The sequence below is a fragment of the Corvus cornix genome, chromosome 5 (assembly GCF_000738735.6).
Source record: "Corvus cornix cornix isolate S_Up_H32 chromosome 5, ASM73873v5, whole genome shotgun sequence".
Lineage (NCBI taxonomy): Eukaryota > Metazoa > Chordata > Aves > Passeriformes > Corvidae > Corvus > Corvus cornix.
Genome location: NC_046335.1, coordinates 31,863,941 through 31,888,321, shown reverse-complemented (window position 1 = coordinate 31,888,321; position 24,381 = coordinate 31,863,941). Strand labels below are relative to the sequence as shown.

Sequence of the window (24,381 nt, the reverse complement as noted above, 5' to 3'; positions counted from 1 at the left end):
ATAATTATTAAATTCCAGTAATACTTGTGCAGGGGCAGAAGTGATTTTGTATAGAGTCCACAATTCCACCTAAAAATCTGCCTCGTGGTATTTTTAACATTTTTTTATAGCTGAAAATTTAAATAAATGTGAGACCATTTAAATGAACCAACTGTGAAAAAAGCTTCAACCAGAAACTGCCACCAACAATGAAACAGAACCCCATCAGACACTAAGTAATTCCATTGCTCACAGAATAGTTGATTGGTATTTCAATGTTATCATCTATAATTATATATTTTAAAATAAATAGTTATGATATATACTTAACTCTAATTATGTGCATGTGTGTATATATATATATATATATCTATCTATATATCTATGTAATAAGGAATAATAAAATGAGATTTCTATTCACTCACTACCATTCTCATACAGAATAAAATATTCATTTTCCAGCTGAGGAAAGTGTGCTTTTGAACTATCTCTTTCTCTTTAACCTAAGAAGAGACCTTTAGTTATCTGTATAAAACCCTGCTGTGGACATCTTAATTTTTTACTTACCTTGCTACCATTTCCTTTTCCTTATTTGATGCATATCCACTGCTACTGAGGGTTTTTGATGGAGAAGACAGGAAGTAGAGGCAGTGATTTGTAAAGTACTGATCAACTAATGGTAAAAGAACCTAAGAAATACAGATACAAAATGCATTTTTTACAGAGAACAATGGTAAATGTAGCAGTAATGCTCTGATTGCTCAACGCTCATTAAAAGAATTTTAGTTCTGTAACAATTGTATTTTTTTTTTCAGACACAAACTCATGCAAATTAAAACCTAAATGCTTACAATTTTATTCAAAATCGCATAAATAATAAACAGAGTTACACAGATATCTGCTTTGGATCTAATACTGCATAGGAATATTTCTTTCTGCTAATTAGATGATATGCACTTCAGTGCTATCTTGTAGTAAAAAAAATCAGATAAAATTTATATATTCAGTGAGAGCATTTAATATCACGTAATGAATAAGGCACCTTTTAATTTTTATGTTCCTTCTCATACAGAAACAGATACATTGAAGTGTTTTGAAATATCTGAATCCAACAAATATACTGACATATTTTTGAAGATATTTCAAAATATTTGGTAACAGTTTGATTAGTTATCATTAAAAAACAGAAAAGATCTATTTCTATTATATGAAAAGAAGTCTAACATTACAAATTTACATATTCTGTGTAGTGGAATGTATATGAACATTACTTGAAATAATCACTCACTTTAGCAAAGAATTTTATTTCTTGGTCATGTGGAGATTTTTCAGTTTTTCCACTGGTTACAATAGCTTCTGCAAGGATACAATAAAGGCAGACACAAATAAGAAGCTGTCTAATAATAAATAACACAACAGATCTTTCAGATAGACTTGCAAAATTTGTTTTGCGCAAATAAAAATAAAAGACCAGAAGCTGTTTAACTAGTTACAAATAATAATAGTTACAAACTAGTTTAGCTAGTTACAAACAATAATTTAATCTGCAAATTAAAGGATATGATTTAAATTTCTTAAATGCAATAAAACCAGTGATCACTACAAATGTAAACCTATTAATCCAAATATCAATAATTATATTTTTAAAATAAAATCTGCAACCTACCCAAATGCGCAATAAACTCTTGAGCAGAATCAACATATTTTAAAATTTTCTTCAGAAACTTAAAGGCAAACCTCTTTTCCATGGATGAAGCATCCAACTCTGTGTCATTCATGCCCCTGTTTTAGAAAGGATTAAGAGAAGTAGCATTGATGATGGCAGCAGTAAAAATGATGGCAGTGCTCTGAAGCATTTCATGCCTTATCTTTTTATTATTGTAAATTGTCATAAGAAGGAGAAAATTACCATGGTAACTCTTAGTTATCAACTACCTAAGAAGAAATAGAGAAACACTAACTGACTTTAATAGGAGATATAATAGCTTATGATTAAAGTATCCAAAATATATGTATTTGAGGATAAGAACTTTAGAGTGCTATCTTATCGCACAAAAAAGCTAGGGTGCATCTGAATCCAACAAAGTAATGCACTGGTCACTCAATTTCTGCTGCTGGCACATTTAAGCGCCAAGTGTTTGGGAAGTCAGCAGTTGCATCTTTATAAAATCACCCCAAGTACTACCCTTCATTTTATTAATCACTGTTAAACTTCATTTATCCTTTAATTTTATGAAGGAAAGAAGCCAAAATGACTTCAACTACTAAATGAAAACTTAAATGTTAAGTTACAAACTATTATATTACTGAAGTATCTGAAAGATTTCAACAGTATACAATAATTTCTAAGGAGGCATGTATTATTCATTCTTTAAGATAAATTCATGACCTAAATCATGGCTGGTACATACAAGATATTAAAGATCAGGTCGCTCAGAACCTTGTATGATAATGTATTGAGTAGGTTCAAACATCAAAATTTCAAAATTACTCTGGTGACCCTATAATATTTGAACACCCTTACCATGAAAAAGTAATGGTGAAATATTTTCATATATCTAACTGAAATTTCCTTTTACAACTTATTACTTTTGAGGGGTTAGTGTTTGACCTCATTTTCTCTATAACCTAGCAGGAAGCAGTTGAAGACAGTCGCAAATCCTATTGTAGCCTTCTGTTTCTAAACTGAAAAATTTCCAAGCACGCCTCAGAGCCTCTCCTGGCATGACATTGGCATCCATCCACAGAGCACCTCAGTGGCCTCCCACTTGAGCAACTTTGTTCTCAATGTCTTCCTTAGCACTGCAGAATCAAAAACGGGACAACATACTCCTGATAGAATCTCTTGATCCATCAACCTGCAGAACACACTCGCTGATAAAGCCTAGTACACAGCTCTTATCACCACAGGGATGCATTCCTGATTCGTGTTCAGCTTGCACAATTCAAAGAGCTTTTCTGCACATGTGCTCTCAAGCTCAGCTTCCCTGTTCCTGGGATTATTCCATCCCAGGTATAGGACTTCACATTTACCTTTGCTCAACCTTATAAGACTTCTGTCAGCCCATTTCTCCAGACCATCAAAGCTTCTCTGAAGGGTAGCCAAACTCTCCAATTCATTGCTAAGGAAGGGTTCATTCCACAAAACTGCAAATGATGCCTTCTGTCTTGGCATCCAGGACAAGAACAGGGATTTTTTTTTAATTATCCATTTGAAGTCACTTAATTTTATGCATTTTTAAATTTATTTTGTTTTCAAACATACTTGCTTTCACAAGTCATTAATTCTTTCATCTTCATTTCCTTGAAATTCTCTTATACATTTGTTTAGTTTGCAACTTCTTCATAGTCTCTTTATTACAATATTAAAAAGACTAAACTCTGCTTGAGATTTTCCATTGATAGATGGTCAGTTACCCGGGACATCTAACTGCTTTATCAAGTGAGGAAGTAACTGAGTGACATTAAGGAAAACCTCTGCTTAACCATAATGGCTACTTCATCTGCTTCTATACAGACTCTTCAAATAATAGCCCTTATCAGTTAGAGAAAATAACCTGGCCAAAGGACATGCAGAGACTACAGAGGAGCTGAACAGTGTGTCAGAAGTAGGGAAGAAGGAAGGAACTGGTAGTTTGTGGCACTGAGGCAAAAGCAAGAAAGGAACAAGAAAAAGGGGAAGTTGTTGAACTCACTGCTGTGGTATAAGAAAATGATCATTTGCACTGAGAGCCCTTACCACTAGTGTGGGAGTAAATCAGGGAGAAAAAATGGAAGATTAGACTAACAGTTTAAAAACAGCTATGAGAGAAATCCAAGCAAAAAAAAAAGTAATTCTGGGAGAAGGTTGATGCAGCAGAAATTTTAACAATAAAAAAATCTAATAATAAAATATATGTTCTTGACCATGTCAGGACACAGTTAAGAGGAAAGGAACCATTATAGTCTGGGGGAACACCATCAGAGAACCGAGGAAGATGTTCCAATTCCATTTTAAAACACAAATTTGGTAGGATTCGAACCTCCCATCTTATAGTTTAATTTGGAGAAAAAAAAAAATTCTATTTCAATAGTTCTAGTTTATATACTTTGATGACCCCCTATTAATTTATCACCTGTACAATCAAAATATTTAGTATGAATTAACAGCTATGTACACTTGAGAGGCATCTTCTGCTGCCCCACTCTCACAAAGGAGACTAAGAATTTATCTGCATACTCAGTGAGGTCACTAAATATTTTCTTCTTGAGTTTATAAGAAGTCATGGTTCCTAAGAGATTACACGCACTTTCCTAAATATTGAAAGATGTTGGTAGGTCTGTGAAGTTAAAAAGACAACATCCAAAGATCTTGCAGAGATTTAAAGGTGCTTAACGAAATACCATACTGTTTCTAATATGTAGTTAAGTAAGGTCTGAGATTCATCTGTATGTCATAAACACACAAAGTGTTTCAAAAATGTTCTCAACAAAGAGCAAAACCCAAAAACAGAGGCAGATGGTATATGTAATGTACACATGCTGTTCCGCCTATATGTTTCCAATTATAAACAATTCCTATGTTTTAACGAATAGTCCAATATTTTCAAGAATGACATCTTGAAATGTGATAATTGCAATGAGTACTTCAAAAGGTTTATATATATATATATATGCATATATTCATCTGAAGAAAACACTGAAAAGAGGATAATCTTGATTCATCCTTATACAGACAATCACTGCTGACTCTCTCCCATCTCAATAGAGAGTTTGAACATGCTTTTTCAAGTTGACTTGTCCCGTGTGTAAACACTGAAATACTGACTTCCTAACCCAAACACACACAGCTGCAAAATTTGACAAATTCTATTGGTGTTTCAGAAGATCATTCATTTGCACTAAGTAAACCAGGTTTTCTTATTCAATGGCTCTAAAGCAACTACGGAGATTATAAATATATTTGGTGGCATACCTACATTTTGGGTTCAGGCTGAGAGCCTACATATATGGCAGGAGAGAATTTTACTCTCTAGTAATACAGAAATGTATACTTAGAACTGTTTTCTCATCTCTTAGAAATGTTATTAATTGTTGAAGCCAACAAAGTTACCTTTTGCAGATCCTAAACATTTATTTTTATAAATTTCTGAGTATGCTTCAGTAGGGACACAGACTTGAAAAGTAGAAATAAATGAAAACAGGTAAGATCTGATTCTATGCATGTACAGAAAAATTTGTTCATTAATAAAATGTAGTTTACAAAAATGCTTAATGCCAGCAAATTGAGGTTTCCTATGTGCTCAGGTGTTTCACATACAGGAAAACAGGAGAGTTATAGTATAGTAATTCACAGTTCTGTCATAAAAATCCACATACTACAGTAAGAAGTCCTCACTTTGAGACACAGCATTCAAGTTACAGTAAAACTAAGGAAGTCTGTGCTTTTGTTTGAGTAGAAGTTAATGCCCACGAAATAGAAAATAGCCACTTTGTCTTATTACTTTACATAACTCAAAGCAGTATTTTTTTCAAAAACTGGATTAAAAAGCAGTTTTACATAGATATGTTTCAGTATCAGACCTCGAATTAATTTTTCCATGATCCTTACTGACACAGCTGGCTGCTAATTTAGACATTTTAAATTATTTTCTTTTTTAATTACACTACTGTTGCATTTTGTATTTACTATGATCACACACTTATTAAAAATGTTCCCTGAATATGCTGTTTTAGAAGAGTCTTTCTGAACATAAAAATAACTCTGATTCATAGAAGATATGCCAAATGGTAATTATGTTAATAACTGCCAGTCTGCAGTGAGATAAGATTAACATGCTGGTTTGTGCACTGAATGCAAGCAAGCATCTGAAAAAAAGGGCAACTTACCGAGATATGATTATACCATTGACTTGAAGGAACTTAAACAGCTCTTGTGCCTTTTCACGGTCCCGTGATTTCTCCTTGGCTGTCAATGTGTCATAAGGCACCAATAAAGGATGACTACCTCCACCTTTAGTAAGTTGAAAGAACTGTAAGTTTTTCTACTGTAAGATTTATTCTGCTTCACGTACAAAAGGAACTATTAATTTTTGATTGTCTTAACTGTCATCTTTCAGATTGCTTCTTCTCCCTCATTCTCCTTGTCTTTTTTTTGTGTAGTTTACAGGATTGTGGCTTACCTTTGCTTTCCAACTCCATTTTCTTCTTTTTGGCCCATATATTATGGTAGTTTTCTGCCATTACCTCAACCATTCCCTACATTACCATCAGAAAAAACAAGATGCAAGATTAGGGGACAACTAAAAATTCTGTAATTCTACATCATTTACAGTCTTGAGTAAAGTCTACTCTCTTGTGATAAAGAAACATCATAGTTAAGTGGGATTTCTGTATTTGGCTGTTCTTTGAAGTCAGCACAAGCACATATTATAACACACATTATAACATGCTGTTGCCCCTTCCCTAGATTCATGTTTAATTTTTTCTGGGAACTCAGGAAGCACCAATGGCATGAACAGTAGAAATTTTGTCTTTCAGTATGTAAATAGCATGCGCCTTTCTTTAACAGCATATCATAACTACAGTCACAAATACACTCATAAAATCTAACAAAATTCAACTTGTTGGTAATAATAAAACCAAATACATTCATTCATTTCAGCATAATATAGGCAAAATACGAACCTGAAGCTCCCTAGAAAGTGCCACATTTGAGAGATCAAGTGGTGTTGGGCTATACCCGTTTCCCTGCAGCAGGAAAAAAATATTTTCAGATAAAATAATTTCAGATAAAAGAACCAAATATTCAACTACAACATCTCTGTCATTGATCTGATTAGAGTAACACCACTCCCAATTTAATTCTTTCTTGTAGAAACTGTGTTCGCCTATTGTTTTGGCAATGTACTGAAGGCTCAGGATGATTGAGAGTATGTTTGCTGGTGTGGAAGCATGCAGGTCGTTGCAGATACTTAGATCTCTCTATAAACAACAAGTGGCAGGCTGCTAAGATCTAAGCTTTTAGCCTAAGAGAGGAGACCAGTCATGAGACACAAAAGATGTGCCTTCAAAACATGACAGAACCATGTGGGAACAGCCTGAAGGAACCCTGCGCTAAAGATGAGACAATTCAACAAAAAGATAAATTATTTTCTTGGGGAATTTACAGACTAAGAAAAAGCAGGAGTATAATATACTAACACAATCTTCAACTGGTTTAAGTGAGAAAGCTCCAGTTCAAAAAACCTGTTAGAGGTGTATGTTAAATATGAATGGTTACATGTAAATCAGTGGTTTCAAACTTGTACTCAAGTTAGATATGTGCTGAAAACTTCTACTCAATCATGTCTTTATCATGCATGTTCTTGGGAAAGAAGGCCCAACTGCAGAACAACTGCAATTCAATTGGCTGGAAGCAGAGAGTCCAGAGACAGAAGAATTTCCTGTAAGGGAGTGAGGACTGCTGAAGAGGTAAGAAATGGTGAAGTACTGTCTTGTAATGGAGTGCTCAGGGGCTGCTTTTTGTAAGCAAAAACTGGTCCTGGGGAAGGAACCCAACACAGACTTATGCTGCCAGGTACTGATGCTCGCAGGATCAGTGCTGGTGCACGTGTACATAAGGAGTTAGTTTGTGACACACCTTTGCACACTCCTTCCAGGACTTGGGCCCAATGCACTGCTTATTAACTCTCACTATATTTATGTACAAATGTGTGTAATTCACCTCAAGGGGTACAATAACAATTCTTCAACAACTGTTATAATTTCAAACAGCTTTCCTCCTCCAAGACAAATGGAACACCAATCTCAACATGGGATTATAGAAATCTACAAATGGAGAAAAATCTATCCTCACATCAAAATGCTAGGTAATATATAATTATGGAAAATTTTGCCTATAGATTAAAAAAAAAAAATGCATCAAATGTACAATCTCATTTGTCAGTCATAATTATAATCTTAACAAAAGCCCATGTTAGGCTCTTCTGTTTGACCAAAAAAAAAAAAAAAAAAAAGAGAACTGCTAGTTTTATTTATTATAAAATAAAAGACTTTAAATTCTTTGTCTGTTTTCTTTGAATGACTATATTAAAAAGCTCTTCAGTTCTTCTAAAAAAATTAATATCTATGGTCTCTTATAGCCTCAAGGTCTTAAAAGCCTTTTGGAATCCCCTCTTTAGTGTTGCTTAGTGTTTATTATAGTGACATGACTTCCAATCTCAGAACTCTACCATAAAAAGTTTCTGTTCACTAAAAGAACATAAAATTGACATAATTGTTTCTAGTTTATTAATAAATTAATGAACAGGCCTTTTGTTTTCTAAACTTAAGGCATTATACCTTACCTGACTAGACTGAGATATGCTACGGAGCTTTTCATTTTCACGCTGATGTATTACTGCTTCTCCTCCCTCCTTGGTCCTTTCTAGGCTCCATCCCAAGGCCAACATGGTTTTCAATGATTCTCTGGCAGGCCAACGATAAATTTCCTTTTCCTTTGAAGAAAAGAATGCAAAATTTCTCTGTATTTATTAAGTAGCAAAAGTACAATAGAAATATTCTGTCTTTCTCTGTTAAGTCCCACGTACCACAAAACTACAGAGTATTTGTATATTATATGAGAAGACAAAATAAAGTTCTTTTTACACAAGAGAAAAGCTTTGAAATACTTAAAGTTTTTTTAAAAAAATTATTCTTAGTGGCATTTATTGCTAGGATTCATGCTAGAAATGAATGGCACTGCAATGAACTTTGGAGCAATAATGTAATTGGATGTGGAAACTTACTCATTAATTCCACCAGCATAAAAAAAATAAAAAAATGATGGTACTATGAGTGCTATGAAGTAGTTAAGCAAGTATGTACCTTCAAATGCATCACTCAAGGCCTTTTTTTAGTCTTCCTATACTTATATCCACTCACAGATACAGAAGGTTACTGAACTACACACCTCTTCATATAAACACAGCTAACAATAAAAGAATAAGCAACAGCCTGTATTCCAAGACTCCTTTGGAAAGTGAAAGTGTTAGAGAAATTCTGAAAATTTGTGGCAAAATTCTGAGTATGCCATATTAAGACTTTTCAAATCAATTTAATAAAAGTATTTCAGGTTGTAGCATAAACCAGAATTTTTCTGACAGTTGCTCAAAATGACAGCTTTTAGGGATAGAACCTGATTTTTATGTTCAAAAGTTCTAATTTCAGACAATTCAGAAAACTCTCTTTGAATTGCTTAAATAACAACCAACAATGCCTTGGCTCCTCTCCAAAAATTCCAAAGCAATTTACAAATCTTAGGAAACTCAACATCTTTAATCACTCTTGATTCTTGTCATGTCTATTTTCTGAACAGGGAAAATATGGCAAAGAGGGACAAATGTAATTGACTTGTGTCTCCCAGTGAATCATTACAAAAATAAGTAACAGAATTCACATTCACTTCACTGTTCTGACAATTAGAAGACATTTGTGCCTAGTCAAGAAATTCAAATGCTTTAAATGCTTTTCCGCATTTTCAACTGAATCATCTCCTACGCATTTTTTTACATTTTTCTACCATCTTTCTGGAAGACAAAATTGCCTTCAGATATGTTAAATTACACTTTCATTAAGCCCCAGGAGTTTCTGCCAGTCATTTCTCATCCGTGGAAGCATTAAAAAACTGTGCTACTGATACTTTTGAATACAGATTTGCCCATGCCTATGAAGAAACACTGAACATTTTGCCTAATGGAAGCAAATTATACAAGACTCAGTGTAAGATTAACTGAAAAACCACTTCAGCATAAAGATGTACCTATTCTTAACTGTAAAAATTCTAGTTTGTGCCTCTGCCTGACATTTAACAGAATATATTTGGAATTTATTTTTAGAAGCACACGAATCAATCTACTTCATATTGCTGCAGCTGAAATTTCCTCTATTACCTTTTCAGCTAAAGTTTTGAAGGGCCTTATTAATGGGTGAGTCTTCATATTTTCATCCAGTGAAACACCATATTTCCATCCACTATTAGTCTGAAAAAGAAAAAAACATAACCAAAAAACCCACTGAAATAAGAACAACATAGACAAGTGAGAGCAAATTAGCCTGTTTCTTTCGTCATACCAAACTGCTAACCCACTGCAAGAGCTGCTCAGTGCCACAGGAGAAGTGCATCCATCTGTGGACACACTGGAACAAAACATGTCTGAGACAGAACGGATGCCACCTATGAGGAGGAGGTCTCACAATACCAATTCTGAGCCTAACTTACATTGGCCCCTTTCAAGTGGACTCATGCATTGAAACAGGACAGACTGAGGCAAAAAAGATTGCCTCAATTCTCTGGGGGGGCTGAAGTCAGAAACACAGAGAAGAGTATGTAACATTAACAGATCAAGAGCTGAAGAACATAACTGTAATGAATCTTTTACCTTAAATAATAGTAACTGAAATTTATGGTTTCAAATTAAACTGTGTATATTTACATATTTATATGTATGTGTACCTTTCTCTACAAATTTGCATTTATAGGCCCCCCAAACAAGAGAATTATTTTATTTGTACAAACAAACAAAATTTAAAAAAAAACCAACCAAAAAAACCCCCAAAAAATCAAAACAAACAAAAAGACCTGAAAACAAAACACCAAAACACCAAACCAACAAAACCCGCCTCCCAAACCAAACACCCCTTGTTCAGTCCCCTCAAGTCTCTGTCCTAATAAATTCTTTGAAAAAGTGACAAATTGCAATGCATTTTCTTAAGCAAAAGATTTCTTCCACATATCCCTAAATAAACATGTGGACATCCATACACTCTGAACAAGGGTCTAACAGTCAAACCATCCAATTTCAATTTCAATATTCACCCTAGGAATTATTTACTAGCCCTGGACAGTTGCCAGTCTTAAAATAACTCCTACCTTTTCAAAGGCCCATTTATCGTGGGAATGCTCAGCGTACTTGCTTACAATATACTCCAGTTTCTCAGGAAGTACAAGGCTGTAAGCAAAGAGGGTTATGGTCATTCAATCATAAGTTACTGCAGTCTGATTTATGAAAAAAATGTCAGCATAATATGGCACTAATCAAAATGCTTCACCTCCAAATGAAGGCAAGGAATTTGGCTTGGCAATTCCCTATTCTCTAAAAGAAATGCCACAAAAAAGGCATACCTACAACGGCATTTGCAGAGAACCTATAAGAACATAAAAGTCACACTTTTTACAACTGAAAGTCGTGAAGAAACAAAAACTTGCTTCACCATAAACTACAGAAAATTTTGTTGCTAGTTCTTAATACAGAATAACATTAACATGGATGTTTCACAATGCACAATGATGGAAGGACAAGACTTTAATAGCAAGACTGAGCTAGTGATCCTCAGTTCTTGAATATTCAAGTTCTTGAATATAAAGTCTGTATTTTAAAAGCACAAGATTACTAGGAAGGCCAAATCTCTAATAATCCTACATGATCTGCTTAATTTACCATATCATGTTTCTACAGATCAATGCTCAAAATTAAGCGAAGATTTTATAAAAATTGGGCTACAGGCCAATTGAATCACCAGATTTTTGTGATCTTGTACAAATTGTCATAAGCACAATCTAAATAATGATGGTTTCTAATTCATATATCCCAAACATTTGAACTATTAGGCAATAGGGTACATAATAAATATAGAATTTACTATTTTCTCTGCAGACATAAGATGGAAATATTTAACATCTGTTCAGGTTTGAGAAGAATATGGTTTATCTCTGGTAAACAGGACACACTGCAGTGAAGTATTTGGCAGAAGGAAGCAAAAATCCCTGTACTACTTCTGAAAGTCCTAATACCACTAACAAGTCAGTCACCAGCCAACCCTCCCTACAGAAGATGAAAAAATGTTAATAAGGAATAGTATAAAAATATTTAAGGGAAGGAAATCACTATGAATTATATTACTTACTTTGATGTGCTGACAGGTTTGGGATCAAAATTTCCTTCTGGATCCACTGAAGTCTGCTTTTCCAAGGTTGACATAATTCGTGTGTCTAAATAATCAGGGGGCAAGGCTCCAGCTATAGCACTTAGACAAGGCAAAGCCATTCGAAAGAGCTCTGGATCATACTTCTGCAGGAGAGATAGGAACTGGTTGGAAAATCCAACAGAAAAACATGCAAAATGTTAGTGAAATCCAAGCAGCCATAGCCATGTACAAATATGAGAAGATGCAAACAAACAGTAAGGCACATTTAAAGTTCAAACATAGAGCAAAATTATTGCTGTGTGACATCTATTTTCCATTATATCAACATGATATATTCTTAACACTACTCAGATTGACATAAGAGTATGCTGACACTGTGTAGGTACATGCAGTATGAGTTCAACTTGAGCTTTCTTTGGGCCATGAAGGCCTATAAAGTAAGGATCAAGGCTTATTTGCCTAGTTACAGAGTATAATCACCTCTAAAATACTGCCTTAGTTCTAAAATTACTAGTTCCTGCAGAATTAGCTTCTTAACTGCAGAAGCCATTGTCATTTTGCCTTTCTTTCACTCAGCACTATTTCATTTAAAAAATATGCTCATTATAGGAAATTGAGATTTACTGTAGCAAAGTCATTTCATTATTTTTAATAACATCAAACCTGTAAATATAAATTAGAATGAAAAAGAATGGTGGAGAATACTGTAGGTCAGCAGATCAGATTTACACAACTCTTCTTTCACTGCGCTAACAATCATTTACAGAAAATTGAAAATGCTATTATAGAGAGCCACCAGTATCGGCACAAATGTACCATGTTAATTTATCTCTTAAAATCTAAGATGCACTAATTGGAAATATTTGATTGCATCAGGCACTCCTGATACTCTTCACACTTGTGAAAGAAGTAAGAGAGGGATAAATGTTACTAAAATCAAATACAAATAAACCTTAAAAAGTCATTTCAGAATAATATAGAGACCATTTTTATTTCCGTGTTATAAATCAGAATGCCTAGAGTAGCAATCATCTAAATCTGTTGTTTAGAAAGAGTACACAAATTCAGTGAGACACAATGAATATGATTTTTTATTATCCTAAAGTAAAAACTGATTTTTTGATTGGGCTAAATTTTGATCCCAAGCAAGCCCAAAAAAGTGTTTACTCAGTAAGACATTTCTCCTATCAGAAATGCAACTTATTCTTACTGAGAGAAAAACTGAGTAAAAGTCCCAGTATCACACTTTGTAAGAGAAAAATGGAAAAGTGTTTATTTCATAGTATGTTGCATCATATCTCTTCAGCTGGGCAATAGCCAGAAAACTAAAAAAATACAAATATATATTTGAAGACAGACAATTTATTCTGCCTATACCAACAATTTGATAAGCACATGCATATATTTATTAAAATTAATTTTATGTCAGCAAAAAGTAATTTAAAATGTTTAGTAGAGCCAAGGTAGGAGAGCAGACAACACTGACATGTTAGTGCAGTGAGAACTAAACATTACGTGTGTGTATATACATCCTCATTACTAGTGTAAAGCTTATGGGTATATCAGGCAAAGATTTGACATTTCATCCATTTGGAGAGAATCTTTCAAGATTCAGTATTCAATTTTTCAGTTCATTAAAAGCATTCATTGCTGTATCTCCCATATTAGATGAAACAACTGTTAAAACAGGAACTTTCTGATCTTGGCACAGCAAAGTATCACTGTAATGCTTTTATATCCTCCCCATAATGTAATGTGAATTGCAGCCATTACCTTATGAGACAAGGAATCAAATATTCCCCAGAAAAGTTTTTCAGTTAAATGTAACTCCTCTTCTGCTGCAATTCCATAGCTTCCCATTCCTGAAGGCAGACAGTAGTATTTCCAGCACTGCTCATAGTGATTTGTCAGAAGCTATATTTTCAAGAAATAAAAATGCATGTGAAACATTGGTATTTAACAAAATAAAAAACTGCTATATTAAACAGTTACAGGAGTAGTATTATTTGTATCTGTCTCTTCATATTCTGTGGCTCATAATAATGGTGTCTTTTTCTTCTTTTTCTTTTTTGGAAGAGCAGCAGAGCCCATATTGTGACAGTATAAAGCCTGTATTATCTCCAGCTCCTGCTGTGGGATTCTCAATGATTACAAGGAGTAGAAAAATTTCAGGATTGTCACCATCTGAGTACAGACTAGCTCACGGGATAAAAGTAGAGACAATGAAATGGGTGTAAGGCAGGACATGATAGATTCTGATGAAAAGTTTTACAGATTCAAATTGATTTTACTCCCTTTTACTGTCCTTTGCAGCTGATGGTTTTAGTATTATTCAAAACACTGCAAAAGAGACCTGCAGTTCACCCTCTCGGCTGTGATTGCGCAGCTCTGGAAAAACTGATGGAAAGGACTATCATACAGGAAATCTGTAAAGTTAAAGAGCTAGTATATATGATTATTGGTACATTTTCCACATAATTTCAAATTTCTACTAGTTTCTTCTGTAGAACTAAAAATTCCTATTCCAAGGAAAACTTCAAAATTTCTTGTAGTATCAGACTAGAATCTTGATGTTTTAGTTTTTACTGAAATTCTCTATAAGAAGGAAAAATAAAAATTAAAAAACTGGAACAAACACTCCCTCTACACCACACTTGTAGTCAAAAATTAGTGATGTTCCAGAGTATATTTGTGAATATGGCAACTCTGCTTTAAAGTATGATAGAGTTTCAATTCTTTCACAAGAAGACACAGACCTAAGATCAGGCTCTTTTATCCCAACAGAAAAGTGAAACAAACCTGACAGAATAGTTCTAAATAAGATTTATTTGTCATCTAAAAATTGTAAATCTTCATTTACAGAACAAGAGGATAGATAAGAGTTCAGTTATATAATACTCAAAAATAAAAGGTGAATTTTCTTCCCTGTATCCTGTCTCTTAGATTTCACTCAAAATTCATTCCTGAACTGTGCATCCCACCAAGAGTTATTATAGTTCATATAGCAGAAGAATAAATATCAAGATAACACTGACATTTAAACTGATACATTCAAATACTCTTCTGCTGGAGCAAAGGGAAAGTCAACAGTTCATTATAAAAATTCGCATAATCAGTTTACTGTTTGCATTAGGCATAATTTCAAAAATTTTTCAAATATTACATTTAATTTGAAAGACTTTACAAAACAGTAACATTATTATCAGTTCAGAAGTAATTTTACGCTGCTTTACCCTTCCCATTCAGTTTTTAATAAAAAGACAACGGTAGTTTATTTTAAAGTTTTATGCCAGATGAGTGTACAGAAAGTAAAGTATTTACCTTGAGAGGCATTTTACAGTATTCATTGAGCAAGGGCACATCAAAAACTAGCCTTCTCAGCAGCTGTTGTAGCATAGAGGGACGCAAATGGCTGTAATTTTAAAAAGCAGATGCTATTAGCAACATTCATACAGTTCAGTGTAAATGAAATAAAAAATTGAAGTCAATTTACATAATGGAATACAAAACACTCATTAGAAGTATTTTGAAAAAAACATTGCTAGGGACTTAAGGAATCTCACTATGCCTCATCTACCTATAGAAGAATATAGCACAGAAAGTTGTGCTACTTCTGGACCCTCTTAAGCGAACATACAAATCTACTTTTCAGTTCTTGAGATAACACTGGTCATTTATTTTGTGCAAGAATAAAACAGCCTTAGGTCTACACTATAAGCCAAGAAAGAAGTGGTTGAAATACGTATTCAACACAAAATAAATTAACTTCTAAACAGGTGTCATACATACTGGCAAATAGCAAGCAGGCATTCCTCAATAGCATCTCTTTGGGCTTTCGTAAGGGACCGTCCCTTGGATAACCTATATATTGTGTGAAGCATGGAGTCAACCAGAGAGGCATGATGCTCTGTTCCAGAAAAGAGGGGAGCACATCTTTTGAGTAATGGAAACACAGCTGAGCAAATATATCTATTTAGTGCGAGAGCGGCCTCTGTGGTACTTAGAGAAACCTGTATGAAGTAATAAATGATTGTTAGTTTCACACTGGGTAAAGGTTAATGAATATGAATGCTATAAACATAGTAATGTAATAGTCCTTACATTCCCTAAGTGGCTGGGTGCTAACATGATATTCCCAGTGTACACATGAGGACTAAACTAATTTCTTTTTCAACTGGAGAAAATCCAAGCCATCCATGTACATCCTGTCTCTTGCGCCATTGCACTCTGAACCAATAGCCGCAGAAAAGAAAATGCAGCTTCTGTCTTTAAACAGGTTAGAAAACTCCACTAAGCATTAAATAACACTTTTCATCTCAATTTCTTCATACACCTGGATTTTAGTGTAATTATTGGAAACAAACATTAAATAAAAGCAATCATTAGGCCTATTGCAGTATACTCAATGTACTTACTGTATTATTTTACAGCCTGTATCAAATGATTTTAAACTACTTTTACACTTCAGAAGGTTACTGAATGCTTATAATCAGCATTATGACTATAAATTAATAGTAAGTGAATTAATATTGATTTTTTTACAGTGAGCCTATAATACCTCTTTTTAAAAAGCTGTTTTGACTTGAAATTCCATTTTTTTACATTTACAGAGCCACTACATCCAGCCACTGCACCTAAACTCAATAGTGAAATACGTACTGTATCCAGAGAGGCAGAGGCTCTTAAATCTGGTAGAAATCCAACTTCCAATAGGTGAAGGAGGAAGCTTTGGTCCTTAATACCATAGACACGGTCCAAGAAGAGTACCATGGGTGCTTTGTGATCAGGACAGAAACTGGCAGACATGTCGGGCTCATTTACAGTGCCATCTACACAAATATACAATATAATTTTTAAGAGTAGATAAGTGATAAAACGAGAAACACCAAAACAATGAAAGACATTATAATTACATTTAATGTGTAAAATCACATACTCAAAGAAAATTATATTCTTGTTCAGTTTTGTCCTATGCTGAAAAAGAATAGTTTAGAATATTAAGTTTTTATTATTTCAAAACCCCTATTATTTTGCAATTTAATTGTCTTTCACTCTTAAATGAAAGCTTAGAAATGAATGGTAAAATATTCCACAAATGACTGGATAATGTGGAAATACAAAGGGACTGAGCCCAAGTTTACATATTTTAACTAAAGAGGTGGTCTCTCTAGAGCCACTGCTGGAGACAAAGTACAGGCCCATTAGTGTGACCCTTTAAAGTATTTCTTATGCTCTTACATTCTCTTCTCCACAGGAACAAATATCTGTGCTACTGGAGCAGCTCTAATCAATACAGATCTAAGTAAAATTTGAAGAACAGTTCTCTGCTTGCCTTCAAATCTAACAAAACCGCTCTAATTTACACCTGAAGGCTGATGTGGCAAAAGACTTTTGTAAATGATAAATAGCAGAATGAAAGTATTGAATTACCTTTGTTAACTGTTGACAACTTTAGTGGTATACTTATAATACCCACCAAATCTTCAGTTGGCACTAGGGATCGAAGAATTGACCTGATTCGAATAGCTTCCCCTTTTCCACTTTGAATAAGCTGTTAGAAAAATTTTTCAATTAAGAAATATATCAATTAAGAAATTAAGAAAATTTTCCTCAAAATATTTCTATCAATATTAATTTTTTAAACACTGAAAGAAAATGCACTGAAATTCAATTTATCTGAGAGTGAATGAAGTTGCCAAGTTCAGCTGTTACTACTTCTGTATCTGTTCTTATTTTTACAACAATTATTATTTCACAATATTATAAATACCCAATAACTCAAAAAACTCCACGTTGATAAGATTCCTAAACCAACCGGATATGGTGATGAACTCAAAACTTATGAAATGTTCATGCTACCTAGAGAACCCATGGTGACAGGTTTTGAGCTTGGTTTTTTACACTACAAATGGAGGCAGATCTGTGTGATGTATCTATGCATTTTTCTACTATTTCTATGCTCTAAAAACTTTGAGAAGCATTTACAACAATGAGGTGAGCAATTCCTTTCAACTTCTAGCAGAAATCAGATACTCATAACCTATGTCTGGAAATCTCTACTAGTAACTTTCATAACACGAAACTACTGTCTCTGGCAATAGAGTGCTACATATAGCTAATAAACTTAACAGCTTTTGTAATAGTAAGTAGGGAGGCTGAAAGCCAAACTTATTTTTCTTATTGGATTGAGATACATTGAGCATTTTCAGCTGGGTTTAAGCTACTAAAGAATTTTAAGCACCAAGCAACAGTCAGTCTAATTAAAACCAATCTTGCATGTGGCTGTTACAGGCATTACAGCTGAAACAGCTATTTTACATATTTTTCAGTGTATTCATATGATGTGGGCACTGTATTTCATCAATGCACACTAAAAGCAGCCCTGTATCACATTCTTATAAAATTGATTTTTATGGCTTTCTAGAGAATAGTAAAGGGTCAGTTTCAGAAGTTATTATAGTGGTCTCTTAATTGTGCAACACTTCTAGTTCATATTTGCTTTGATTCCATAGTCATGTAAAAATTATCAAAATTTTAGATAAGTAAAAAAGCATAAAGGAATCAAAAGACCATGGTTCTTTATAAACAGCTTGCAGGGAATACATCTACCTAGATATAGCAAGAAGCCATAAAGTCTACCTTCTGAAGTGAAGCCTTTGAGTAGAGAAAGGTTTCGTTAAACATGTACAGTTATGTTTACAAATCTCCTACATTTTCTGAGTGAGTGGTAAAATGAACTTACATGCATTTCTGGTGCACAGCGTCCAAGTAAATCTATGAGAGCTGAGTAAAATGACATGATTGCATTTCCCATGTGCACAGTCTCCTCTTCCTCCTCCTCCTCATCACTAAAAAGTAAACAATAACCGTGAACATTTTTGCTAATCTAGGTTTATAGCTCTACTCTGGAGCTAGAGACATGATCCAGAGACTATTCATCAGACATACTCATCCCTTTGGCTCCGGACTAAAGGGATTTTGTCCCTAGGATAAGCTTGCAGTTGAACTGTAATCGCTGACTTCGCATGAGCTTTCTACCTCCCTCTTTTACTTTATCTTAACTTTAGCTTCATTCCACAGCAGTCTTCTCATTTGTTTTGTCCTTCAGGCTTTTTCTCTCTGTAACTCTTATTCCACTTTTATCTAGCTAATGCTTTCTGAATACCATATGACAACTGCTCGTGGATGTGAATCTCTAATTCTCTCTGTTTGTATAATGCCTTACACAACAGGGTCTATTATCCACATAGTGCAAGCATGATTGAACCAGCTATTAAATCCTCATTTGCCAAACAAGCATTCACATTTACTTACCCTTCCCTTTTATATGCCTGGGAAGGAAGGTCACGACTAGGATTCTCTGAGATCCTGATAGCTTCCTGCATAGCAGCCAGCAAACCATTTCCTCCTTCTCCCCTAAGGTCTGGCCCAAAGCACTCTGGCCGTCGAATAAGGAGCTTGACAACAACACTTGCATTTTCCTCAACACTTTCACCTAAGGACCAAAAAGCACTACATGTATTTTCTCCTGAAAGGTATTCTTAAGTCAGAAGAAAACTTCATTTTCTCCTAATTGTTACAAAATATAAAACAAATCCTCATCCTAAGGCACCGGAGCTGAGACTCCCCTGCAGCCCATGGTGAAGACCATGATGAGGCAGCTGTGCCCCTGCAGCCCATGGAGGTCCAGAGGAATGCAAAGATCCATCGGCAGCCCATGGAGGTCTGTGGTGCAGCAGAGATCCACCTGCGGCCCGTGGAGGAGACCCACACTGGAGCAGGGGGATGCCTGAGAGGAGGCTCTGAACCTGTGGGAGGCCTGTGCTGCAACAGGCTCCTGGCAGGGACCTGAAGACCCATGGAGAGTGGAGCCCACACTGGGGCAGGTTTTCTGGAAGGACTTGTGGGGAACTCACACTGGAGCAGCCTGGAAGGACTGCAGCCCATGGAAAAGTGCCCCACATTGCAGCAGTTTGTGGAGAATTTTTTGCCTGTGGAATGGACTCACATTGGAGAAGTTTGTGGAGGACTGTCTCACATGGGAGGGACCCCATGCTAATGCACAGAAAAGACTCTTCTCCCTGAGCAGTGGCAGGGACATATTGATGCAACCCCCATTCCTGGTCTTCCTGTGCCAAGGAATTCCTAACATGATTTGCTACCATGGCTACAGGTTAATCTACTCAATTATGTGATTTGCAAAAAAAATTAAGAAAAAAAAATAACGACGAAGGTTCAAAAAAAATTATAATAATAAGCATACACCAATAGTCTCATGTTTGCAATGAGAAGAGTATGCATTAACCTCTCTTCAGATTTAACATATTTTTATGGTTAGGAAATCAATTTAAAGAAAACCTGTCGATGAAATTTGGATGCCAAGAAATTAGACTTACTGTTAGCAAAAACTGCAAATCGTAAGAATGACAGGTAACGCTCCCCCTCTATTGGGTTCCATCCAATGTCTGGATATCCTTTAGCCAGCAGTACTGGACAACTCTGCAGGCCACAACCTGCCAGGTAGGTAACAACCTGCAATACAGAAGCAATCATTTATTCATATGCTTAGAAATAAATTTCTAAAAATAGCTATAAGCCAGAATGAGTGTAGTATTTTTTTTCAGTCACAAGGTTTTTTATATACTGGACACTTTACCTAAGAATTTAACAACATAGCTCATTATTTTATCAGTCATAGGGGTGTTTTTTTAATGAAAAAAGGCTAGCACTCTTTATTTCTGAAGCTACCCAATTATATGATGACATAAAAATACAACAACGTGAAAAAATGTGGAATGTGAAAAGTAGAATAAATCTTCTGGAATCCAAATCTTTTTGACAATACATATACAACAACTAAAATACTATTGAACAACTTTAAAAATCACATCAACAACCATGTGTGGTTTATTTGCTACAACAGCAAAATAAACATTGCATCAAAATTTTATATATTGTAATTCTAATTTTAATGGATATGAAAACCATTACATTTTTCAGAAGACTGATATATATCAATGAGCAGTTTTAAGTATGAACCCAGAAAGATTAAAAATTTTGGTAATACAAGAATTCCTAACATAACGTTTCTTATCAAGAGGAGTACCTTTAACTAAGGGAAATCTTTGAGAAATTACAACAAATTTCTTTAATTATAGTAAACTGAATTTCAAAAACATACAGAATAAAGAGTTTAAATTTGCAATGGCAAAAATTCAAAAGTTGTCTACATGTAATTTATTTATGTTGCACACAGTTTTTACAGTATAAACTTTAGTCACAAAGAAATGCTGTATCATTCTGTGAACGTGGTGTCTGTCACATCCATCAACTAATATCCAGACATTATCAGTTTTTTCTAGTTATTTAGTATATAGATTTATTTACTGAATAACCTCCACATACTGCACTAGATAAAGTTATTGACTCACCAAAGCCAATACAGCATGATTCTTACAGCTAAAATGACTAATGAATTTGAGAAGCCCAAGTCTGAGCCACATACAGCCTGATATTTTCAGCATAAAATAGTGCTTATGAAGTGCTTATGTTACAGCTGATATCTGTTACTGTTTGAACATTCAGCACATGTACAGTGCCAAGTATTTCAGTAAGCAAAGTGCCAAGTATTTCAAGGTAAGCAATCAGTAAATGAGAAACATGGTCAACAGTGAAATTTAGTTTAAGTGACTTGCTCTACAGTAGTTTCCACGAAAATACAAGACAGTCACTGGTAGTGTTCCAGTCACTAATGTTGTATCCCAAGGATTGATACCAATACCACTCAATGTTTTATTAATGACAGGACAGAGTGCACTCAGCAATTTTGCAGATGATACAGAATTGCAAATTCTGCTCAACAGTATATTGCCTAGTAAGTATATTGCTGCGCTGTCTCACACCCTTTCTGCTCATATTCCTGTCTTCCCCAAGCTATCACTGTAATATGCCCATTTATTTCAATTTCATAGCTTTTCCTCTCCCACACCATATGCTGATCACAAACAGTCCCACAACCAGTTCCACTGTTATCCCAGGATTCTCTGCACAGAGATTTTCCCTTGTGCTAAGCTATCATTTAGGTGTTTAATTCTTCCCTCCATTTATATTAAACCCTGCCTTCTGTTTTCTGTACCCCAGTGCTCTGCTAACATATATGACTTCCTTTCCCTGCTTTCCTCCTCTTCTGACCATGCACTTCCATCTCTTAATCTGCTTTCCTCCTGTGATATACAAATAACTTTCATGCCATTTTTAACAATATTTTACCACATTTCCAGTTCATCCTGCCTCTCCTCAGATTCCCCTTTATTCCTAACCTTTGCCAATGACTTGAATTCTGGATTCAGTTTTCCATTGCAACTACCCTTAAAATCCTGTTCCATCTTTGATCTTCAAATAACCTGCCTTTCCATTCTCTTAACTCTAACTTCCATCCCCACAAACCTCTATGATTTAAGCCAAAAGACCTGTGTCCTTTTTTACTATTCTCCTCTTAATTCTCAGTTTTTTCCTCCCCAAACAACACTTCTTGATATTCCTGCTGCATGTCTTTCTTGTTGTCATCCTTTCTACCTGATAACAATAGTGAAAGCATGCAAAAGACAGAAACAAATCTCTTTTGCCGTGATTCTGAATAAGCATAAAGCAAAATCAAGGACTACTGCTTAGTCAACCTTACCTTGAAACAGATACATAAATTGGTTATTTCTGAGGACATCATATCCAAAAACTACTATGACCAAACTTGCCCTTTTAAACCCTTCTAGCACAAGGACACAATTTATTAAATAGGGAAATAGGTCAGAGTGGTCACCTACCTTATCAAGATCTGGCTCCTCCAATGCGAGTGCAAGCTCATTGTTGTCCATTACAGAGGCTGCGGCCACATCGAGTGGTGTCGAACCTCTCATTGAAGGAAACGCTGAAGAAGAAAGTTAATACACAATAATTAAATGGAGTTTGCAGTAATCACATTCGTGCAGCAGAGGGCAGCAATCACGCTGGAATCTAGAACGCAAATATATTCATAGTACATTTTAGGGCAGTTTTTTCAAGAACACGGTCAACTGTTTTCAATTATGTGAAAATGCTGAAATTTTTTCGGACTTCAGATCCATATGTGTAAGCATACTCAACTCAACCACAGTGGTTTCAAATACAAATTTAAAAAATCAGTATTAACAATACAGCAAATCAGAGGAATACTATTTCCTTAAGAGAGCAACATGTTAACTATGTAATTCTGCACAGCCTTATCAATTCATTATTTTAAAATATGCCTATGTTTAGCAAAAAGAGACATTCAAGCTTCAGTTACCTGTTTTCTTTCTTTAATATTTTCCAATTTTCTGTGTTTTTTATGGCCAAATGCAGGCATGAATAGCTAAATCACTGTGAAATCACATGCTATCTCGCCTTGACATATTTTATTATTATAGCCATCTATCAGCCAATCAAATTTCCCTTGTGTTACAAAATCTAATGCACATGCATTAAAAAACATACATTCAGTGTTCAAAAGAAAAAAATATGAAATTTACTCCAGTAGCCTAAACTGTAGAGGCAAGGAAAATTAAACCAGATGAAACAGGCAAGCACCGTAAAGGGTCAATTTAATCTTAGACTTCAAACCACAGCTATTTTGAATGGAAAAAATGTCAAACTGTATGTTGAACATTAATTTTTTAAAGGTGTTTAAAAACACAGATTCAGACTATTCTGTTTCTAATACAATTCATAGACACATAAGCATGAAACAAAAGTGGAAAAAAAAAAGAGTTAAAGGTGAAATCACAAGGTGGTTTAAGCATGTTTCAGCTTGCGATACAAATTAGACACTAGTCTTGTGATATCACAGTTGCTCCTACTCTTGCTTTTAGGTGTTGCATCTATGTGGCATACCCAGTCCAACACTGCTGTTTTCCAGTAAGTAGCTGAGATGCTCAAACATGGCCTTTTGGTTCTGACGACTAATGCGACAGAAGTAGCACAGGAATCGACAACAGCTTGCCACCATCTTAGGAAAAACGATCTGCTGAAGAAAAAAGTTGACAAAGCAGTGAAATATGTTAATTACCAATCTGTTCCAGTTCTTCTTCCTGCACTCCTAACAAGGAAAGTAGAGTGAAGTTACCAAGGTGATAAGCAACTGACAGTTGCTTTGGTTCTAACTTGAGAAAGGACCCACATTTCCTTTTAACTTTCACATTCATTAGGCCATTAAAGTGTTGAAAAATCATTTTGCAGAGGACTATAGGAGACATATCAGTTTGAACTGACAAGTTTTTACCTTCCCACCATTCCTTCAGAGACAATACATGCCTCAATACAGCCTCATGATTAAACCATTTATTCCAAGAAGCTGGAGAGCTAGCTTAAACAATCTGCTGCCACAACCTAGAAAAATGCCCAATCCCTAAACCAGAGACTACACTTCATGACTGCTCATCCTAT

General features: G+C 34.9%; 1 protein-coding gene across 13 annotated transcripts in view; it reads right to left on the bottom strand.

Annotated features, from left to right (window-relative positions):
• Positions 1-24,381, bottom strand: part of RYR3 (ryanodine receptor 3) — a 202,162-nt gene that overhangs the window by 62,735 nt on the left and 115,046 nt on the right. For 8 of the 13 annotated variants that reach the window (XM_019280191.3, XM_019280207.3, XM_019280223.3 and 5 more), the window contains exons 42-61: positions 23,830-23,962; positions 22,746-22,849; positions 20,322-20,457; positions 19,240-19,420; positions 18,668-18,773; positions 17,356-17,476; positions 16,585-16,754; positions 15,715-15,935; positions 15,247-15,337; positions 13,699-13,839; positions 11,905-12,086; positions 10,871-10,949; positions 9,891-9,980; positions 8,307-8,456; positions 6,646-6,708; positions 6,141-6,216; positions 5,848-5,971; positions 1,646-1,761; positions 1,268-1,335; positions 547-668 (exon numbers count right to left, since the gene is read on the bottom strand). In XM_019280191.3, coding sequence (XP_019135736.3) covers positions 547-668; positions 1,268-1,335; positions 1,646-1,761; positions 5,848-5,971; positions 6,141-6,216; positions 6,646-6,708; positions 8,307-8,456; positions 9,891-9,980; positions 10,871-10,949; positions 11,905-12,086; positions 13,699-13,839; positions 15,247-15,337; positions 15,715-15,935; positions 16,585-16,754; positions 17,356-17,476; positions 18,668-18,773; positions 19,240-19,420; positions 20,322-20,457; positions 22,746-22,849; positions 23,830-23,962 — 2,474 coding nt within the window. The remainder of the gene's footprint in view (positions 1-546; positions 669-1,267; positions 1,336-1,645; positions 1,762-5,847; positions 5,972-6,140; positions 6,217-6,645; positions 6,709-8,306; positions 8,457-9,890; positions 9,981-10,870; positions 10,950-11,904; positions 12,087-13,698; positions 13,840-15,246; positions 15,338-15,714; positions 15,936-16,584; positions 16,755-17,355; positions 17,477-18,667; positions 18,774-19,239; positions 19,421-20,321; positions 20,458-22,745; positions 22,850-23,829; positions 23,963-24,381) is intronic. The other 5 variants (XM_019280202.3, XM_010391344.4, XM_019280198.3 and 2 more) reach the window with 3 other exon arrangements.